The sequence below is a fragment of the Triticum urartu genome, chromosome 3, assembly GCF_003073215.2.
Source record: "Triticum urartu cultivar G1812 chromosome 3, Tu2.1, whole genome shotgun sequence".
In the NCBI taxonomy this organism is placed as follows: domain Eukaryota; kingdom Viridiplantae; phylum Streptophyta; class Magnoliopsida; order Poales; family Poaceae; genus Triticum; species Triticum urartu.
Genome location: NC_053024.1, coordinates 154975993 through 154994014, shown reverse-complemented (window position 1 = coordinate 154994014; position 18022 = coordinate 154975993). Strand labels below are relative to the sequence as shown.

At 42.0% G+C, this 18022-nt stretch overlaps 1 protein-coding gene across 3 annotated transcripts; it reads left to right on the top strand.

Annotated features, from left to right (window-relative positions):
- Nucleotides 1-1097: 1097 nt before the first annotated feature.
- LOC125543391 (MAP3K epsilon protein kinase 1-like) lies at nt 1098-13228 on the top strand. 3 transcript variants are annotated; one of them, XM_048706717.1, is made up of 25 exons: nt 1098-1445; nt 1575-1709; nt 3283-3303; nt 3751-3824; nt 3921-4011; nt 4092-4175; nt 4845-4946; nt 5719-5850; nt 5948-6019; nt 6109-6206; nt 6964-7066; nt 7219-7261; nt 7367-7599; nt 7716-7946; nt 8060-8104; nt 8481-8660; nt 8742-8825; nt 8921-9012; nt 9099-9182; nt 9284-9975; nt 10844-11229; nt 11338-11472; nt 12014-12420; nt 12517-12631; nt 12752-13228. In XM_048706717.1, the coding sequence occupies exons 1-25, from the start codon at nt 1395-1397 to the stop codon at nt 12926-12928; spliced, it is 3867 nt and encodes a 1288-aa protein (XP_048562674.1). In that variant the 5' UTR covers nt 1098-1394; the 3' UTR covers nt 12929-13228. The 3 variants fall into 3 exon arrangements, with proteins under 3 accessions (XP_048562674.1, XP_048562673.1, XP_048562672.1); XM_048706716.1 differs by having other exon boundaries at nt 7219-7599; nt 9287-9975; XM_048706715.1 differs by having other exon boundaries at nt 7219-7599.
- Nucleotides 13229-18022: the final 4794 nt, after the last annotated feature.

Below are 18022 nucleotides of genomic sequence, written 5' to 3'. Positions count from 1 at the left end.
AATTGGATACGCGTAATTGAAAATTGGATATGCGTAATTGAACCTATAGACACGAAAATGACCCTGAACAAAGGAGGGCCTATGACTACAACTATGTGCCTCAAAATTCTTGCTGAAGCCGTTGTTGAACCTTTTGTTGTTGCACCACCGTAGCTCATGCCAATAATGGACAACACTAAGGAATTCAATTGCCGAAGTACCTGGAAAGACCTGTAGAGGAACCAATCTCGTTGAATCGCCGCAATAGTAGACTGTCGCGTACGAGGGAAATTGGCAATCACGTCAAACATATCGATGTGTCTGTGTGTGTGTGTGGGGGGGGGGGGTTTCACCCGATCTAGCAAGGCAACCGCACTAGTATCGCCAGACCAAGCCGACGACCTTGCTCCTCAAAGGCTCGAAGAAATAGGTTGTCGCAGAAGATGATGTTGCCACGGGTACCGATGCACATGGAACCACACCGACGGACAACACATATGTTCTTTTCATGAAGAACACCGATGACCAAAACTCCAGGGCTCGTCAGAGACGCTGCACCGCGCATGACCAAGATAAGATTGAAGACGAAAGACTTTCAATAGAGATGGCATCGCCATCACCATTGAAGCGTTGTCACCTTGATTCAAAATCTACTGTACAAAAGGATGAGAGAAGAGGATCCCCTCCCCTCCGCCTCACGACGCCGAAGACGAAGAGGAAAGGAAGTTGAATTTTTGGCGACAAAGGATTATTCACAGGAGAGAAAAAAGAATGATAAAGCTTTTGGCTACTCTTATTCACGGGTACCATGAATCTGGACAAACGAAATAGGTAAAAACTATTTCTCTATCTCATAATGTAAGACTTTTTTTTGGCATTACACTAGAGTTAAAAAAAAACAAGGCAGCGAAGCAAAGCTAGACAAAGACTCGTGACATTTTCGTGAGAAAAGGAGGTCGACCGAGGGGGCCCCCGGCCGGAATGAATGACGCACCACACCGCAGACGCTAGTCGGAGACAGCTAATTGACAGTGGAGCTCCCCCGTTATCCACCCAGTATCCTCGTTGGCTTCCGCACACTCCAAAAAGGGACACCTCCACTATAAAAGCTTCGCGCTCCTCATTTCCGTTACTTTCCTTCCCCCCGCCTGCACAAAATACTTTATTTTTTAATTACGGAGAAGCCCCTCGCTCCCTCTCCGCCCTCGTCGCCTTCGTCCTCTTCCTCCTGCTGCTCCCCACCCTGCATACTCCCAAATTCCCTTCGCACCCAAACCCTAAACCTAAATGGCCCTCGCCGCGAGCTCCTCGGAGGGGAATCTTCGTCGCCGGTGACCGCCGATCCGCCCGCACCCGCCGCAGCCGGCGGCGCCCCGGGCCGCGGAGGGGCCGAATCTCCGAGGAGGAGGGGCGAGATGGCGACGCGGCAGCACAACCCGAAATCCAAGACGCTCGGCAACAAATACGTGAGGCATCCCGCGCTCCCCGCCCGCCTCGGATCCGGCGGAATTGGTGTTTTGCGTCGGCGAATTGTTTGGGGAATGGTTCCCTCACTCACTGTGTTTGTGTGTGTGTGTGTGTGTGGGCGGGTGCAGATGCTGGGGGACGAGATAGGGAAGGGGGCGTACGGGCGCGTCTACAAGGGGCTTGACCTGGAGAATGGCGACTTCGTGGCCATCAAGCAGGTCTCGCTGGAGAACATCCCGCAGGAGGATCTCAATATTATCATGGTGAGAGTTTTTTTTTTTGGGGCGTGTTATATGACGTATATCGCGTTCTGAGTGGCAAAATGCGTGTAATTGCATGAAATGCGGTTCTCAGGAGATGAGAAACGTACGTCATCGACCGAGAACAGCGCTAAGACGAGACTGGAAGCTAGAGTAATGCAGCTTGTTGGCGGTTTCGCTGCTTTGTTCGGTAGCGTGACATGGAACTAAATCCTAGGGCACCGCTATGCTAGCTTATTGGAGTCCTTGGCGAGCTTCCTATTTAACTTGTCGGGACTTGTAATAATTGGCACACATACTAGGGCAATATACTTGGGCATCATGATTTAATTATGTGGTACGTTGTTGGGTGTGGTCGTTATGTGGAGCTTGTGAGCTCTCTTTTCGACACAAACATGAGAGCTGACGTGATCAAGTGCCGTCAACAGCTGCCGCACTAGGTTTTATGTGATTGGTGTGATTCCACAGAAAATGCATGCGCCCCCCCCCCCCCCCCCCCCCCCCCCCAAACTCTGGATATGATATCGGTAAATTCCTTTAAATTGTTCATTGGAATAACATTTAATTTCTTAACTGTTACAAAGTATTTATGCTTGTACGCATCCTTGTAAACCATAGGAGCTCTTGAATCCTTATAATTTTTTTGTGTGTCTGGGTTTAGGGGCTGGAAAATCTAAGTTGAAGAATAGTTAGTTGCATTGATATTTTTATTCTGGGCCAGTATGTAGCCTAGCTGTTGAAGGCTATATAAGTGTTAGGGTCGTAAATATGGATAGTTTATATAATTCATGTACCAATATACCACTCTTAGTTATCTCTGAGATTAAATTTTAGAACATTAAGCTGTTAGTGTTACACTTTTGTGAAATTGGAAATGTGGAATGACACTAATGGTGCACTCCATCCTTTCCTTTTGTTACTTGGTGCACATATAGGTTTAGTGCATGGAGTTGATGTTGGTGCTTACATCTTGGAAGCCTCAGTCACTCAAATAATAGATTTTGTTTTCATAACACTGTATTATATACTATTTGTTAGTTTGGTACTCTTATAGTGAAATGAGTCTTTAAATGTTACTCCCTCTGCAAACTAATATAAGACCGTTTAGATCACTATAAGACCGTTTAGATCACTAAAGTAGTGATCTAAACGGTCTTATATTAGTTTACAGAGGGAGTAGCTTTTAATGCATGCCATCGTGCACACTACACAGACCATCTCTTTGTTAAAAATTTATTTAACTGCACTCAATGCTGTCTAGAGAGTCATATACTACACTATTGCTGCGAGGTGGGGTGACCGCTAGTTAACTGCTTACTGCTATTTGGAACACCGGGTTCCCAAAAATTCTATATTTCACATTCTTGATTCTTGTTGTATTAACATGATGCCATATTTTCTATCAACTCATCAGATTTGTTTGTCCCTTTATTCAGATTTTCAACATTTGAACGTTTTTGTTGGAATATCGTCATTTTCTACATTGTGTTTTGTATCATTGTAATATGGGGTTCTAACTAATTATCTTTTGTGTACGGTTTAATAACTGTTCTCGTGGGTGGTGTGGCCGATTCAGCAAGAAATTGATCTATTGAAAGTAAGTCTTACAGCATTTTCTTTATGTACTTATCGCATCTGGATTCAGTAAAACAATTAAACTCGTATTTTCCTTGGCTGTCTTGCATCTTCTCCAGATTTCCTATTTATATAAGTTTTTTGTTATCATTTTGCATAATTATAGTCCTGTGGCAAATTTATAATTAAGAATCCTGAGGGGCATCCTCCCCTCAGTTGACTTATTTAAAAAAAATGTACCTATTTTTGTACACTCAGTCGGTTATGTAAACATTTCGATAGTATGGATGATCATAAGTCTATGAAAGAACCTTCATTTTTAATATAGATACTGTGCCCTTTTTTTTAATCACTCATATTGTACCCATAATTAGAAGGACCTTTATTTTTGAACATCTAATTCACCCCTCCTATTCTGGATGCACATGATCATGTTGCTTTGGACTCAAGGTTTTGTTAATTTATGCAGAATCTCAATCACAAAAATATTGTGAAGTATCTTGGATCATTGAAGACAAATAGCCATCTTCATATTATTTTAGAGTAAGAAATCCTGTGTCCTCACTGTCATGTCTTGATACGAAGTACATGTATAGCATTTTAGCATGGTAAGTTCTGATAGCTGTATAATAACTGCAGATATGTGGAGAATGGTTCACTAGCCAATATTATCAAGCCAAACAAATTTGGACCATTTCCTGAATCATTAGCAGCTGTCTACATTGCTCAGGTGAAATATATTATATGGTTATTACTGTGACTTCCCATTTTCTTGCTATGCCTGCTTCCAACTTTTACATATGTGACCAGGTGTTGGAAGGTCTTGTCTATCTGCATGAGCAAGGTGTCATACATAGAGATATCAAGGGTGCAAATATATTAACAACTAAAGAGGTAAATGGCTCTTATCACTTGCATATTTGCACATGGTTTTTCTTTGTTTTGACTTCAAATAATGAAAATCTAGACAAGTAAGATGGGTCTTATAACTGTGTTGAAAAGGCTATTCTGAATATTATGCTCAAAATTTATCTTTTGAATAAGCTTTCTGTTAATAAGTAAATAAATGGACACCCAGGAAAGTAGAATGGCTGACATGGGCAACCTGGCAGTTTTTTTCGGGAAGAGAGAACTACAAATGTACAATCATTTAACGGTAGTTGATACAATTGTCTGCTCTTGATGCTTTGGATGGTAAAAGAGGACAAATTCAACATTTTCAGGCTACATTTCAGTATCTTGTGAATGTATAACATTTTTATATTGATGTGGGGTGTATGTTACATGCATACCTAGAATGCTCAAACTCGAGTAATATTTCCTGTAATTGGACCATACTTTTCTCACTAGATAGAATACTATATTGTGAAATGGAGTGGGTAGCTAGTTAGCTACTAATATTTCATATGGGAATATTTAATACGGTTGATGTAGCCCATGGCTAAACTTGAATTCCAGACTTGCTATGATGTACGACCAAGGGCATTATAAGGTTGATTTTTCTGGAATCATGTTACTCTTCTTCCTGCACATGCTCTCATTTTTCTTTGTTATCTTGTTTAGGGCCTTGTTAAACTTGCTGATTTTGGAGTTGCTACTAAATTAACTGAAGCCGATGTCAACACACATTCAGTGGTTGGAACCCCATACTGGATGGCCCCCGAGGTTGCTAATTCCTTCCATTTTTTTTGGTTCCTGCCGAATTATTTGTTAGGTGCATTTCATACTGGATTGCTTTCTCAACTTCCTCTTGCCTTTCTTTTACTTTTAATTGTCTTAAAGGCGTTGTTCTGTAACCTGTTCCATTGGACTCCGACTCACTGAACATCAAATTTGAAGCATCGCTACAATAATACAATCATCAGTTTAATAGCAGTTCATCAGCTTGTATTATCACTTCAGGGGGAAAAGACCATTTGCCAAGAGAAGTATCAGTATAAATTTGCTATTCGTCATTTTTCTTTGTTTTGTAAGTGTTTTCTTGAACGTAGACTACAAGGTCAAGGAACTTAATTATGCCAGTGTGGCTGATGACTTGTGTGACATACATTTCCAAAAAGATACAGGACGGGGACAAATTTTGACACTACATGCCAATAGAACCAGGTAAACGTGCGATGAGAAAATAAAACTTTGCACCGACCATCAGACCTGCCCCAGGACAATTTAGGTGGTAAAAATCCTAAATTTCACATAGTACTGTTAGCATCCGGAATATTGTAACTGATAATTCATACCGCTGATATGATAGCATCACAGCGAGTGTTAGCAGGCAAAATTAATCGAATCTGCACACTTTTGACAGTATTTACTCTCTCAAGATGCTAGTACATAACATTTATAACTGTGGATTGATGTTCTAATAGACTTGAATTTCTTGCTATCTTGTATTATCATTATATTTTGACTTACCTTCATCATTTCTTGCCTGCATTAGGTTATTGAAATGTCTGGTGTTTGTGCCGCATCAGATATCTGGAGTGTTGGTTGCACAGTTATTGAGCTACTCACTTGTTCCCCACCATATTATGAACTGCAGCCTATGCCTGCACTATTTCGCATTGTTCAGGTTGATTACTTGCAAATGTTTCCCCTCTCTTCCGACATCTCCAACAGAACTGTTCATTTGCACATTACATAAAATTTGTTGTACCCATGTAATGCAGGATGTGCAACCACCAATACCAGAAGGATTCTCTCCCGAGATTACTGATTTTCTCCGGCAATGTTTTCAGAAGGTTCTTTGTTATTTGTCCTTTCTACTTTTAGAAGACTCGTTTTATTCTTCCTAATTGTTTTCTGTTCTGACTTTAAGAAGCACTTGTAGGATTCAATACAACGGCCTGATGCGAAGACATTGTTGATGCACCCATGGTTGCAGAACTCGAGACGGGCCTCGCCATCTCCCCGGCAGACTCATCCGAGGTAGTTCAGATTTATGAGATCATTTTTTCTATTGTTATCATGACAGTAAATAGCAGATGAATCAACAAATGCTCTCTAGAAAAATAGGACATCGTGAAATCACCTGATAGCCCCAGAATTTGACCTTTTTCAGTCACTCAATATAGTTGGCCTTCAGACTTAACCTGTACTTGTCAATTTTCAAGCATCACTAAATTCATGAAAATTATTTCATGGTAGTTGTATTATTATGTGTTTAGTGACTGGGATGTGATGAGATTCCCAGTGGTTAACTTGCAGGACTACTTGATTTTGTTTTGGATGCAACTTCCCCACAAGAATACAAGATATGTTTGCTTCTGTTCTTTTACTGCCTGAACCGATATATTTTGAACTTTTTCCTGCTGTTGAAACTTTATATAGTAAAATTCTCTGTTTTCAATATATGAGTATTCTATTTTGTTTTTGCCTATGTCTGTTCAAAGCTGGTGATTTGCTAAGAAGCATACACAGTTTGTGCTTTGCAACGATCATGCTTTGCACTCTTGCTACATACTTAATATGTGTGTTCCATGCTCATTCTGATTTTTGTTCCTTTTCATGGATTTTCTCATGCTCATGCGGTGATTAAATCCTGGAAATGTATAATTATTATAATCTGTAAATCTCAACAGATTAACTGTCCACAGAACTGCTACCAACTTTTCTTTAACTGTCTTCCGAAAGTGACTTTGATTGATAGGCTACTAAAGGAGTTTATAATTTGTTTGTATATAAGGCATATTGACATGGATGATGAAGTCCCAAGTAGCGATAATCACGCCGGGTTTTCTGATCCACCAGGAGATACACAAGCACCTGTTGCTTCTGACATTGAGCAGGTAAGCTTTTAAGGTTTTTTCCCATGTTCAGTTCATTGAATGGAATCAGTCCAAATTCTTGTGGTGGACCTTATGATTTTTTTTGAGGGGTACCTTATGATGATCTCTGTATATTAAACTTTTATTTATCTGTAACTATAATGTGGTCCTAGGAGGATGGAACAAAAGAACTGGTTTCTCTATCTGCGGGACAAGGTAAATCTGACGAGCTTCATGATGGAAAACCTGCAGAAAGAAATATTTCAAACAGTGCAGAACTTATGAAAGATAATGTGGTTCTCACTAAAGATCCTACATTAGTTTTTCATGAAAAGCTACCATTGGAATCTTCTCCTGGAGTTACTGATTTAAATGGCAAGATAAAACATGAACCTTCACAAGATGTTCTGCCAACTAAGGTAGCTAGGAGCAGCCAAGAATCAAAAAACGGTGACAGCAAAGATTTAGAGCCTGAAAGTAAAGACCATTCGAGTTTTGAGGATGATGATGCTTTCTCCTTCCAGGCTGGGAAACAGAATGTCACCTTTCTAGAGGTGAGAACTTTCCGTACAGCAATTGTCCTTGCACACAGAAAAAAATCTTATGCTTTCTTGGTCAAGAATGCAGATACCTATTCTTTATGACATTCATGTATATCATGTCTTTACAGGAGGCAAAACCTTTAGTTCCCGAGGGAGCTAATGGACTGAGTAGATTCAGTGATACACCTGGAGATGCCTCATTGGAGGATTTATTCCCAATTGACAAGCGAGGAGATCATGGGGCTGTAGCTTCAACATCCACTACCGCTCAAGAGCTCAGGGATAGGATGGTGTCACAGAAGCAGAAGGGAAATGACAATGTGCCCATGAATGGCGGGAAACTTCTTGAATTATTTGAGGTATTGCTCTCACCACTATGTGTTCTATTTTCCCTTCTTTGAAAATGTAGAAAAATAGATGAAATTCCGATGACTGTAGCTCTGACGATATTATCATCAAATACTTTTTACAGGAATTTCATGACAACATTCCAGGAGAGAATCTTTTCCCTTTACAGGTCTGCCATCTGCTAGAGCTGTGATATATTTGGCAACAGATATCTGCGTTTATTCATTTTGAGCATTTTAATTGTGTGGCAACAGTCCTGTTAAACCATTTTATTTTGTAAATATTACATGTTATGGTAAAGTGTCCAGCTTCAGTAGTATTTGAGAGGTGGCATTAGTTTACATTGCTCCTTAGCTGTTGTTATCAACTGCTCGGTTGCAAATTCACATGCCACATTAGATGTCCTTTATTTAGAAATGTTGTTTTCCAAGTTATTTTAACTTTTAAATGCAATTTCACAGTACTTTTTATCACGTTGGTTATGATACATTTGTAATTATTATTCTGTACTGACCATGAAATACTGCTGTTGCTTATATTTACAGTCTGTGGAATACAGCAAAATAGTAGCACAGCTGAAGCCCGGGGAAAGTGAAGAAGTAATATTGTCAGCATGCCAAAAGCTTATGTTATTCTTCAGTCACCGGCCTGAGCAAAAACAGATTTATGTGTCACAGAATGGTTTCCTTCCATTGATGGAACTTCTTGAACTTCCCAAAAACCGTGTATGTACTTTTACTTTAGTTTCACAAAGTTTTTTTTTTGCTGGTGTTCACACTGAAAAGTTGACTGTTTATTTGCTGCAGATTATATGTTCTGTTCTGCAACTCATCAACTACATTGTAAAAGATAATACGGGCTTCCTGGAAAATGCCTGTCTTGTTGGCCTAGTGAGGCTTCGGTTCCACTTCAATAACAATTTATGATCTCTAAATTCTGTTGACAACATGGAATGGATAATTGATATTGTAAAGTTTGTTTGCAGATACCAGTGGTGATGAATTTTGCCGTGCCAGATCGTGCAAAGGAAGTCCGGATGCAAGCATCCTTTTTTCTGCAGCAACTTTGCCAGGCCAGGTTTATTTTCTGTCATGGTTCAGGGTGTGGGTGTTAAACTGTATTTAAACACAAGCCGGCGCTAACTATCAGTTTTCCATCTCCAGCACCTTGACGTTGCAAATGTTCATCGCATGCCAAGGTATACCTGTTTTGGTGAGTTTTTTGGAGCCTGACTATGCAAAATTTAGGTAAGTTTGTACATTTTTGTCTTAAACCATTCCTTTAGAATTTTCTGGTGTATCCTATGTATTACTAGATGCTTGTTTCTCATAAGTATATTTTAAATTAGCAGGGAAATGGTTCATCTTGCAATTGATGGCATCTGGCAGGTCTTCAAGCTTCAGCATTCAACGCCAAGAAATGACTTCTGTCGTATAGCAGCAAAAAATGGGATACTTCTCAGGCTAGTTAATACTCTTCATAGCTTGAATGAAGCAACACGATTTGCTTCCATCTCAGGGTCAGGTGCTTCAGTACAGAATGGTTCCACCCCCCGTCTAAAATCTGGTCAGCTAGATGTGCCGATGCTAGAAAGTTCTAAAGTAAGGCTGGATCATTACCATTCATCTGGCTCCATGCAGTCATTACAAGCAGATGCTGATAAGCACCATATCTTATTGGATCCATCAGCATCTCCTAGGTTCAATGATATATCTGCTGCTGGTCACATGGAGAGAAATGATAATGACCTGGTAAGGCCACAGCGGCTTAGTGTTTCTGGAGGAAGGTCATCAACAGACAGATCTCCCAAGCATATAGAATTAGTATCAAATGGACATAGTAGTGGTCAGAATGATCAAATCCGGCCTTTACTGAGTTTATTAGAGAAAGAACCTCCCTCTCGTCATGTATCTGGACAACTTGATTATGCCCGTCACATGTCTGGACTAGAAAGGCATGAAAGTATTTTGCCACTATTACATGCTTCAGTAGAGAGGAAAACAAACGGTGAACTTGACTTGCTAATGGCAGAATTTGCTGGTACGCTACTCAATTCCAGTTCTTTATCTCTGAGCTTTCTCTTCTCAATTATTTCCCCATCCCAATAGTTTTGCTAGGAGACGACAAGCACTTTCTGTACATTCTCTTTTCCTTTTCCATCAATCCTTTTCTAAAAATATCCTTATCATGCGGCTCCGCTACTACTTTGCCTTTCGCTCCTACCTCGTGACTTTGCTACTTATCTGCTTCTAGGTCTTCCCAATGTCCGTTCATTTTATACCCAAAAAACATCCGTTGGTTGGTGGGGAATGGGGCTAGTGTTTGGGTTCACGGGGTTTATGGATGAGATCGTAAAAGTGGGAGGTGGTGGTGCCACATGCTATAGGACCCTCAAGGTTTCCTGAATGTTTGGTAGAATCTTGTTTTTTTGTCGGGTTTTTTTTCCGCTTTACCTTTATTTATTTTCCTTTTGGTTACTTCGCGTCATTTGCAAAATCCAGAGACTACAATCCACAAGAGAACATGTAGCTTCCAGATGTTACCGTAGCTGGTGATGCCCAGTAGTGAACAATGTTGGGACAAGCTGGTTCTACTGGAACTTTGTACCGACCCTGGTTGTCACTAATGAATTACAAAGAGGCGGAATACAGACAGCAAAAATGAACGAGCAGGATAGTTAAGACGCAAAAGTAACCATAATGAATTCAAACCAAGACAATCAGATCAGGGCAAGATCAGTTGTCAACTGCCGTTCTCACCCTCCTCTATCCATTGGGCACCTTGCATTAACTGTGCAGATGCTTGGTGTGAGATACACTATTAAATACTGTGTACCTAGAGTGAAGGGGTTTATTGTGACAGTAAAAACCTTTCGTTGTTCACTAATCACTCTTTGAATTTCGTGCAGAGGTCTCTAGACAGGGAAGAGAGAATGGTAACCTTGATTCTAATACGAAAGCTTCAAATAGGATTCCAAGTATGAAGTATGGTCCAACAGCTTCCAATGAGGGAACATCAACATCTGGAGCAGCATCACAAACAGCATCTGGCGTGTTATCTGGATCAGGAGTGCTCAATGCAAGAATGCCAGGAAGTACAACATCATCTGGTCTATTAGCTCAAATGGTTTCTATGAGTGCTGATGTTGCACGCGAGTATCTTGAGAAAGTGGCAGATCTTCTTTTGGAGTTTGCACAAGCAGACACTGTTGTAAAATCTCTCATGTCTAGCCAAAGCCTTCTCGCACGGCTTTTCCAGATGTTCAACAAGATAGAATCTCCTATTCTTCTGAAGGTAAAGCTTGAAGCATTTTACAAATTGTTTCTGCTAGCTAATTTTTCAGGTGACTGATTTGTTTATGTTTTCTGTTCCTGCTCTGGAACAATTTTTCTTTTTCTGCAGATTCTTAGGTGCATCAATCATTTGTCTGGTGATCCTAATTGTCTAGAGACACTTCAACGCACAGATGCTATCAAGCATTTGATACCAATTCTCGAACTTCGTGATGGACCTCTAGTTTTTCAAATACATAGCGAGGTTGGTGGCTTAAACATGCTTAGTTTGCCAAAAACATTACCAGATAGGTTGTGCTTATTCCGTGCTGCTTTGCATGAAATTTAAAATGCTCACTCTTATAGTTGTGTTGTATCTAAATTGTGTTCTCATCATGTTTTATTCACCATCTATATTTTTTGTTTTAGTTTCATTTAAAAAGAGTATGCTCTGTTATAGTTGGGAGCTGAAGTTTTACTCCTGAGTCACAGGGTGTTGTGGGATTACTCCTAGGAGAAGAAAGTACCTCGATTATGCTTAGTTGCTATCCTGCAATCATACCTGATTATTTTGTAAAGATAATTAACATAACAGAATGATGATGTCTGTAATTTCTTAATGCCTTATAATGCCTACACGCATGGGGTGTGGGGAGTGTACATAATTTGAATGGAACAAAATCATTATGGTTGGTAACTGAAACCGGAGAAGTACAGAACTATCCTTCTGTTGCAAGTTTTTGTGCACCATTATATGTGGAACTTTAACATGCACATCATAACAGCCCCATCCTTTCTGCATTTAGGTCCTCAATGCGCTGTTCAACCTTTGTAAGATCAATAAAAGAAGACAGGAACAAGCAGCTGAAAATGGGATCATTCCTCACTTGATGAATTTTGTCATGTCAGACTCGCCGCTAAGGCAGTATGCTTTGCCTCTTCTTTGTGATATGGCTCATGCTTCTCGCAACTCTAGAGAGCAGTTGAGAGCTCATGGAGGCCTGGATGTGTACTTGGACCTGTTAGAGGATGATGCATGGGCATGTACAGCTTTGGATTCCATTGCTGTTTGTTTGGCTCATGACAATGATCACAGAAAAGTAGAGCAAGCCTTGTTGAAGAAAGAGGCCATTCAAAAGTTGGTGAAATTTTTTGAAGACTGCCCTGAACAATATTTCGTTCATATACTCGATGCTTTCCTCAAAATAATCACGTAAGAACAGAGGGTAGCCTTTCCTGTTTGATGTTATCTCTTCTATAATGACACAGATTATATTGATAGATGCAATGGTATGCAATGTAACTGCAGGAAATCTTCTCGGATAAATACTGCAATAGCCACCAATGGTTTGACGACATTGCTTATTGCAAGACTTGACCATCGAGAAGCTATTGCTCGTTTGACTCTGCTGAAACTAATAAAGGTTTGCTCTTCACTCTTTTCTCTCATGATTCAGTGATTCTACATGTCAAGTAAAACGTGTTCCATGCTGTTATGTACAATGTGAGAAGTAATATGTGACTGTATGCTACAAATTTTCCAGGTTGTCTATGAGCACCACCCTCGACCAAAGCAGCTTATAGTGGAGAACGACCTTCCCCAAAAGCTACAAAACCTCATCGAAGAGCGCAGGGATGGGCAACGCGGCGGTCAACAAGTGCTGGTCAAACAAATGGCCACCTCACTGTTGAAGGCATTGCACATCAATACAGTCTTGTGATCTCCGGCCTAGGCCATCATGTGTTTTCCTCCCAAGCTGTACATGTCTGCCCTAGAGGAAAAGTTTTCGTTCTTTCTTCTTCTTTTCCCCTTGTTCCCAGCTGTGATTTCCCTTGTCATGGGCACCAGACTGGCTGTTGCGCCTGCTCCCCCTTTTATCGGGAGAAAGGTTCGACGCTCCGGTGCAAGATAACGGGGTTTGTAAATCCCTGCGTGGTTGTTCATACCTAGCGTGCTGTTAGTGGAATTGCTGTATATTACCGTTTGAAATTTCCAATAGAACAGATATGGTTTAGACTTATTTGTGTTGGCATCTCCTGTTGGTAAAATTTTGCCTGCTGTGGGGTTTGGATTCCTACAACGCTTGGTTTGAATGGACTTCATATGTACTATGTCTCTTTTCCTGCCCATTTTACAGGAAACGGATCACCGTGTTGAGTTTCATGTGAAGTGTGTTGAGGTGGAATCTGCTTTGTCAGAATGGATGCTCTTCAATTCTGGGGTTCTGGTCGCAAAGCCTCGAATTGCGGTCAGCCCGGAGTGGGAGCCCTGTAATTACAGTGTTTTTTTAGGAACTTCCTGCCATCTTACTCTCAAAGGCATCGTGTCAGCTAATCAGCCTAATTTAAGCAGTGACCTCCACGGTTCGAGAATTATTTACGCCTTGTGAAATGACTTGCAGGAAAAAAACATAAAAAAAAACAGGTGCCAAACCATGCGTAAATTATATGGTTATTGTACTCTTCGCACAATGAAAGTAACATACCCATAGTGAGAATAACATAAGTGATAATATCACACATATCTAGACAAAATAGATGATGTAGCAAGTAATTAATGAGAAAAGTGAGGCATGTGGTAACATAATATGTTACTCACACTATGAGTAATGTCACAATACAAAACAAGATGAGTCTATAACCTAATAAATAAAGTGTTGCATGACATTATACATATGTTACTCCTCACTATAGAGATAATAATATAGACGGGTAACATGGAAACACTTCTCTACATAAGTCCGATGAGAATCATTCATCAGACTCGTCGGACAACACCGATTTGTATTTGATCTCACGGCTGAGAGATGCCCGAAAATCAAGCCTGATATTAACCACCCTATTTTCTGGCCCATGCCCTTTATTCTCTCCCTTAATTAACTCCCTTCACCTCTCCTGTCCACCCGTGCACATCGCTGAGCTCGCCATGCCCGTCGCCGCTTCTCCTCTATCACCCAGCACGAGTTTCTGACCCACACATCTGCAGCCTCCGTTCCACCTTGTCGTTGCGCCATCTTGTCCGGCGGCTGCGCGGGGACTGACCCACCAACTGCTCACCGTCAAGCTCGTAACCTCCCTCCTTGTCGTGCTTAATTCCGCCAGGATTGAAGTCTTTTTCACCTGCAGTTTTGGTCTCTGAGGCTCTAAGGCCAACTTCACCGTGTGACTCCAAACAGACGTCCGTTTTGTCCGGATTCTGTCCGTTTGGATAAGACGAGGGTGTCGTGTCCGGACCTGTTCTGGAATGCGGTGGCCGTGCGTCCAGCGCACGGACGCATCCTGTCCGCGTATATTTTTCTTTGCAAGTCCTTAACTTTTTTTCATCATTTATTTTTGATACATTAAAAATACATCATCACATTTTGACTAATAAAGCAAGACCAAAGAAAATAAGAACAACAAGAATACATTTTAAAAGATACCCAATTTCTATAACTGCTCCCTTGAGTTAGGTTAGGGCCTTCTCGATGCACTCATTGTTGATCTGTGGAGGAGGCTCGATCTAGCATCCTCCTTTCTTCTTCAAGCCAGATGTAGATGTTATTAGAACTAATCTTGATATTTGTATCAGCATGTTAAGTTTGATTCTGCATGTAGCTTAGCTTAGCGAGTTGTCCTTCGGTGAAGTTTCAGATGAAGCACGCAAGGAAGCGAGATGCCCGGCAACCGTGCGATGCGGTGTGTAGGCGTGATGCTGTGGTGCTGCGCGAGGCAGCACGGCCGTGAGAAGCGGCAAGGCGTGGGATGGCTGGAGGCAGATCGGCTGAATAAGTTAGTTGTAGTCAAGAGATAAGATAGGTTAGTTATTGCATGCATGCATGAGTTGTTAGCCGATGGTGCAAGTTCTGGAGAGATTCTAGGAAAGATGGAGTCGTCCGTGCACTAGTGGGCGTAGGAAAAGGTCATGTATTAGTTAGTGGGTTAGTGCGTCTGTACTGGCTATTTAACTTGAAGAGATGAATGAGATGGGAGGCCGAGAGGGCTAGAGAAAAAGATGTAGCACTAGTGTTCACCAAGGAGCAGACCCTCTTGACAAAGCAGCGGCTGTCTTCTCTTTGGTGTATGCGTGTGTGTGTATGAGTTCTTTTCTGCGTAGTGTGTGTTCTTGTGTGAGACAAGAGAAGGAGAGAGATAGAGAGAAGCCATTGAAGAGAGAGTTGTGCGAGGCAGCAAGAGGTAGAAGAAGAGCGGCGCTGCGAGGAGGCGGCGCCAACAGATGTTGGTTCCTCACACCTAGTCTCGTGTCTAGCCTCTAATCTAGCAACAAGTGCATTTGTCTCATCTACAACCTTTGTGCTAGCTAAAAGTGCACGAACGTGTACTAAATTTCGCTCTATCAATATTTTGATGTACTCTTTTTCCCAATACCAAAACTTGCATCCATGCTACACAATAAAATTTGTAGTTAGCACAACTAGTCAAAACTAGAGCACAAACCGAAGCTAAAAAGAGCACATACCCCATCGTTTAAGCACTTGATGAACACCCATCCGGGATGTTCCGGCGTTGTAGACACGCGGCGCACGACCGTCCTTGGGCAGTGGTCGCACTTAATGAGTGGCAACGGTGCGTCGGCAAGCTTTTGGGCAAGCACCGAGCCCGGCCGACCGCCATTCGTGTATCTGCCGGCGGACCACCGACGGTGCAGATCCGAGCAGCTAGAGGAGGAGCCACTGCCTGCATGTGGCCTTGCGGCCCTGCCAGTCCATGGCATGGCCCGGCCTCCCACAGCCGGGCGAGCTCAAGACCGACCGGATCCGCCCCAAATCCGGCCGGCGGATGCGCAAACCAAGTGGCCGTGGTTGGGTAGCTCGGCGGCGCCGAGGGGAAGGGGCTGGGCGAGCGCGCGTCCGAACTGCACGGCTGCAATGGCAGCGGCGGCAGCGGCAGCGAGGGGAAGAGTGGAGGGGGTGCGGCCGGAGGGAGGGAGGGGGGCGGATAGAAAAAGGCCTGCCCTGTGTCACCGACGGGCGGGCCAGGGAAGGACACACGCAGACGGTCCGCGCGTCCGTGTGGTATCCGTTTCATCCCAAAAACGGCGTAAATTTGGACCGCAGATGGATCGAAAGCGGACACAAAATGAACAAAAGTCCGTTTGCTCCTCCGCGCTGGGCCGTCTCGTTTATCCCTTTTACCCCAAACGAACGGAACCGAACAAGATATGGTCGCGCGATGGAGTTGGCCTAATCCACTTCGTCTGAGCGCCGTCTCGGTTTGGACACGAGGCCAACTGGGATAGGCTCTCACGCCATGCAGGAGACGGGAGAGTGGATTACCGAGCGACATTGCATCTCAGCATTGCATGTACAGGTAGGCGACGAGGATGAAGCACATGTGAGTCCCGACTGATGCACAAGTTTGAAAATGGACTGCACGTAGCATAGTTTGTATTGTTCTTTTTCCATTGGGAATTTTCATTATTTTAAGCATTGTAGAGTTCTTCTCAATCACTTGGATTTGTTCATCCAATTTTGTTAACTCTGTCGCATGATTATGTCTCGGATTGCAGGAAGCACAGAAGAAGGTAGTAAGATGCAACACGTCTTTCCACAAGGGCACGGTGCCAGTGACAATCTTCGCATTTATGCTTGCAGATCATGTCACTGCCGTAGATGGGCAGTGCTTCGTGATCACCATGGAAGCAAATTCTTCGTTTAACTGAGACAAAAGTTCTAGATTGGGGAAACATATTCCCATGTTTAAATATATGTTTTCTACAAATATATGTTCTCTGATATATGAAAAATAGTAAGCAAAATATATATCTTTGGAAGCATGGCGTCTGCATTGTGCCCAGGCGATGCGAAAGCTGGTCACATGCATGTATTATTTTTGTTGTATATGTGGGTGGAAATTCTCATTATTTTAGATGCAAATTCGAAATTATTTGGAAGCAAATTCCCATTTCTTTGGATGCAAAGGCCAAATTTTTAGGAAGCAAATTCCCATTTCTTTGGACGCAAATACAAAAAAATTAGGAAGCAAATTCCCATTCCTTTGGATGCAAATACCAAATTCTTTGGAAGCAAAGTCCCAATTTAATTTCTTCTAAACGCCAATAATAACAATGGTAAAAAAGGTGTTTGATGGAATCATATATTTGTATTGTTGGAAGCATTTTATTGTTGCACTGGTGGCAGCTCTATGGTCATTCGAAACAAAATTTCCTCTAGTCGATCTAAACAAAACAAATGGTCGCGCTGGACACAAATATCACCGGATTGAAACAATCTCCTGTTGATATGGAAGCAAATTTGCTAGGAAATGGAAGCAAAATGAATTATTCAAGTGATAGAACGTGTTTTCATATATCATAGTATGTGCTTCCCAGTCACAAAAAATTGGCCAGCAGCATGCATTAGACGCACCAGTTTCTCCCAGTTTATTGCACATTTCAACATGTGTACGGATGAAGCAGCAAGGAGGATTTTACTGCTAAAGTGATGTAGGTCTATTTCTGTTGTTCAAGCTATACCTACCTATGCTATGCCCGTCTTTAAAATTCCTAAAAAAATTTGTAAAGGAATCATTGACGCGATGTCGCATTTTTGGTGGGGTGACGAGGACAATCAGAAGAGAATGCACTGGATGGCATGGTGGAAGATGTGTGTACCAAAAAACCAAGGAGGCATGGGCTTTCGAGATATACATTGTTTCAATTTGGCTTTGTTAGCCAAACAAGCATGGCGTCTTATTGATAAACCGGAGTCTTTATGTGCCACTATTTTGAGAACTAAGTATTTCCCTGATGGCGACTTGATGAGTGCAAGTTTAAAGAAGGGTTCGTTCTTTACTTGGCAAAGCATTATGGCGGG

Bases quoted from the DNA above. Each gene is read 5' to 3' on its own strand.
- LOC125543391 (XM_048706715.1), top strand. From the start codon at position 1,395: ATGGCGACGCGGCAGCACAACCCGAAATCCAAGACGCTCGGCAACAAA. The intron at 9,013-9,098 runs GTTTATTTTCTG...TTCCATCTCCAG, and splicing joins CAGCAACTTTGCCAGGCCAG to CACCTTGACGTTGCAAATGT. The intron at 12,632-12,751 runs GTTTGCTCTTCA...CAAATTTTCCAG, and splicing joins CTCTGCTGAAACTAATAAAG to GTTGTCTATGAGCACCACCC.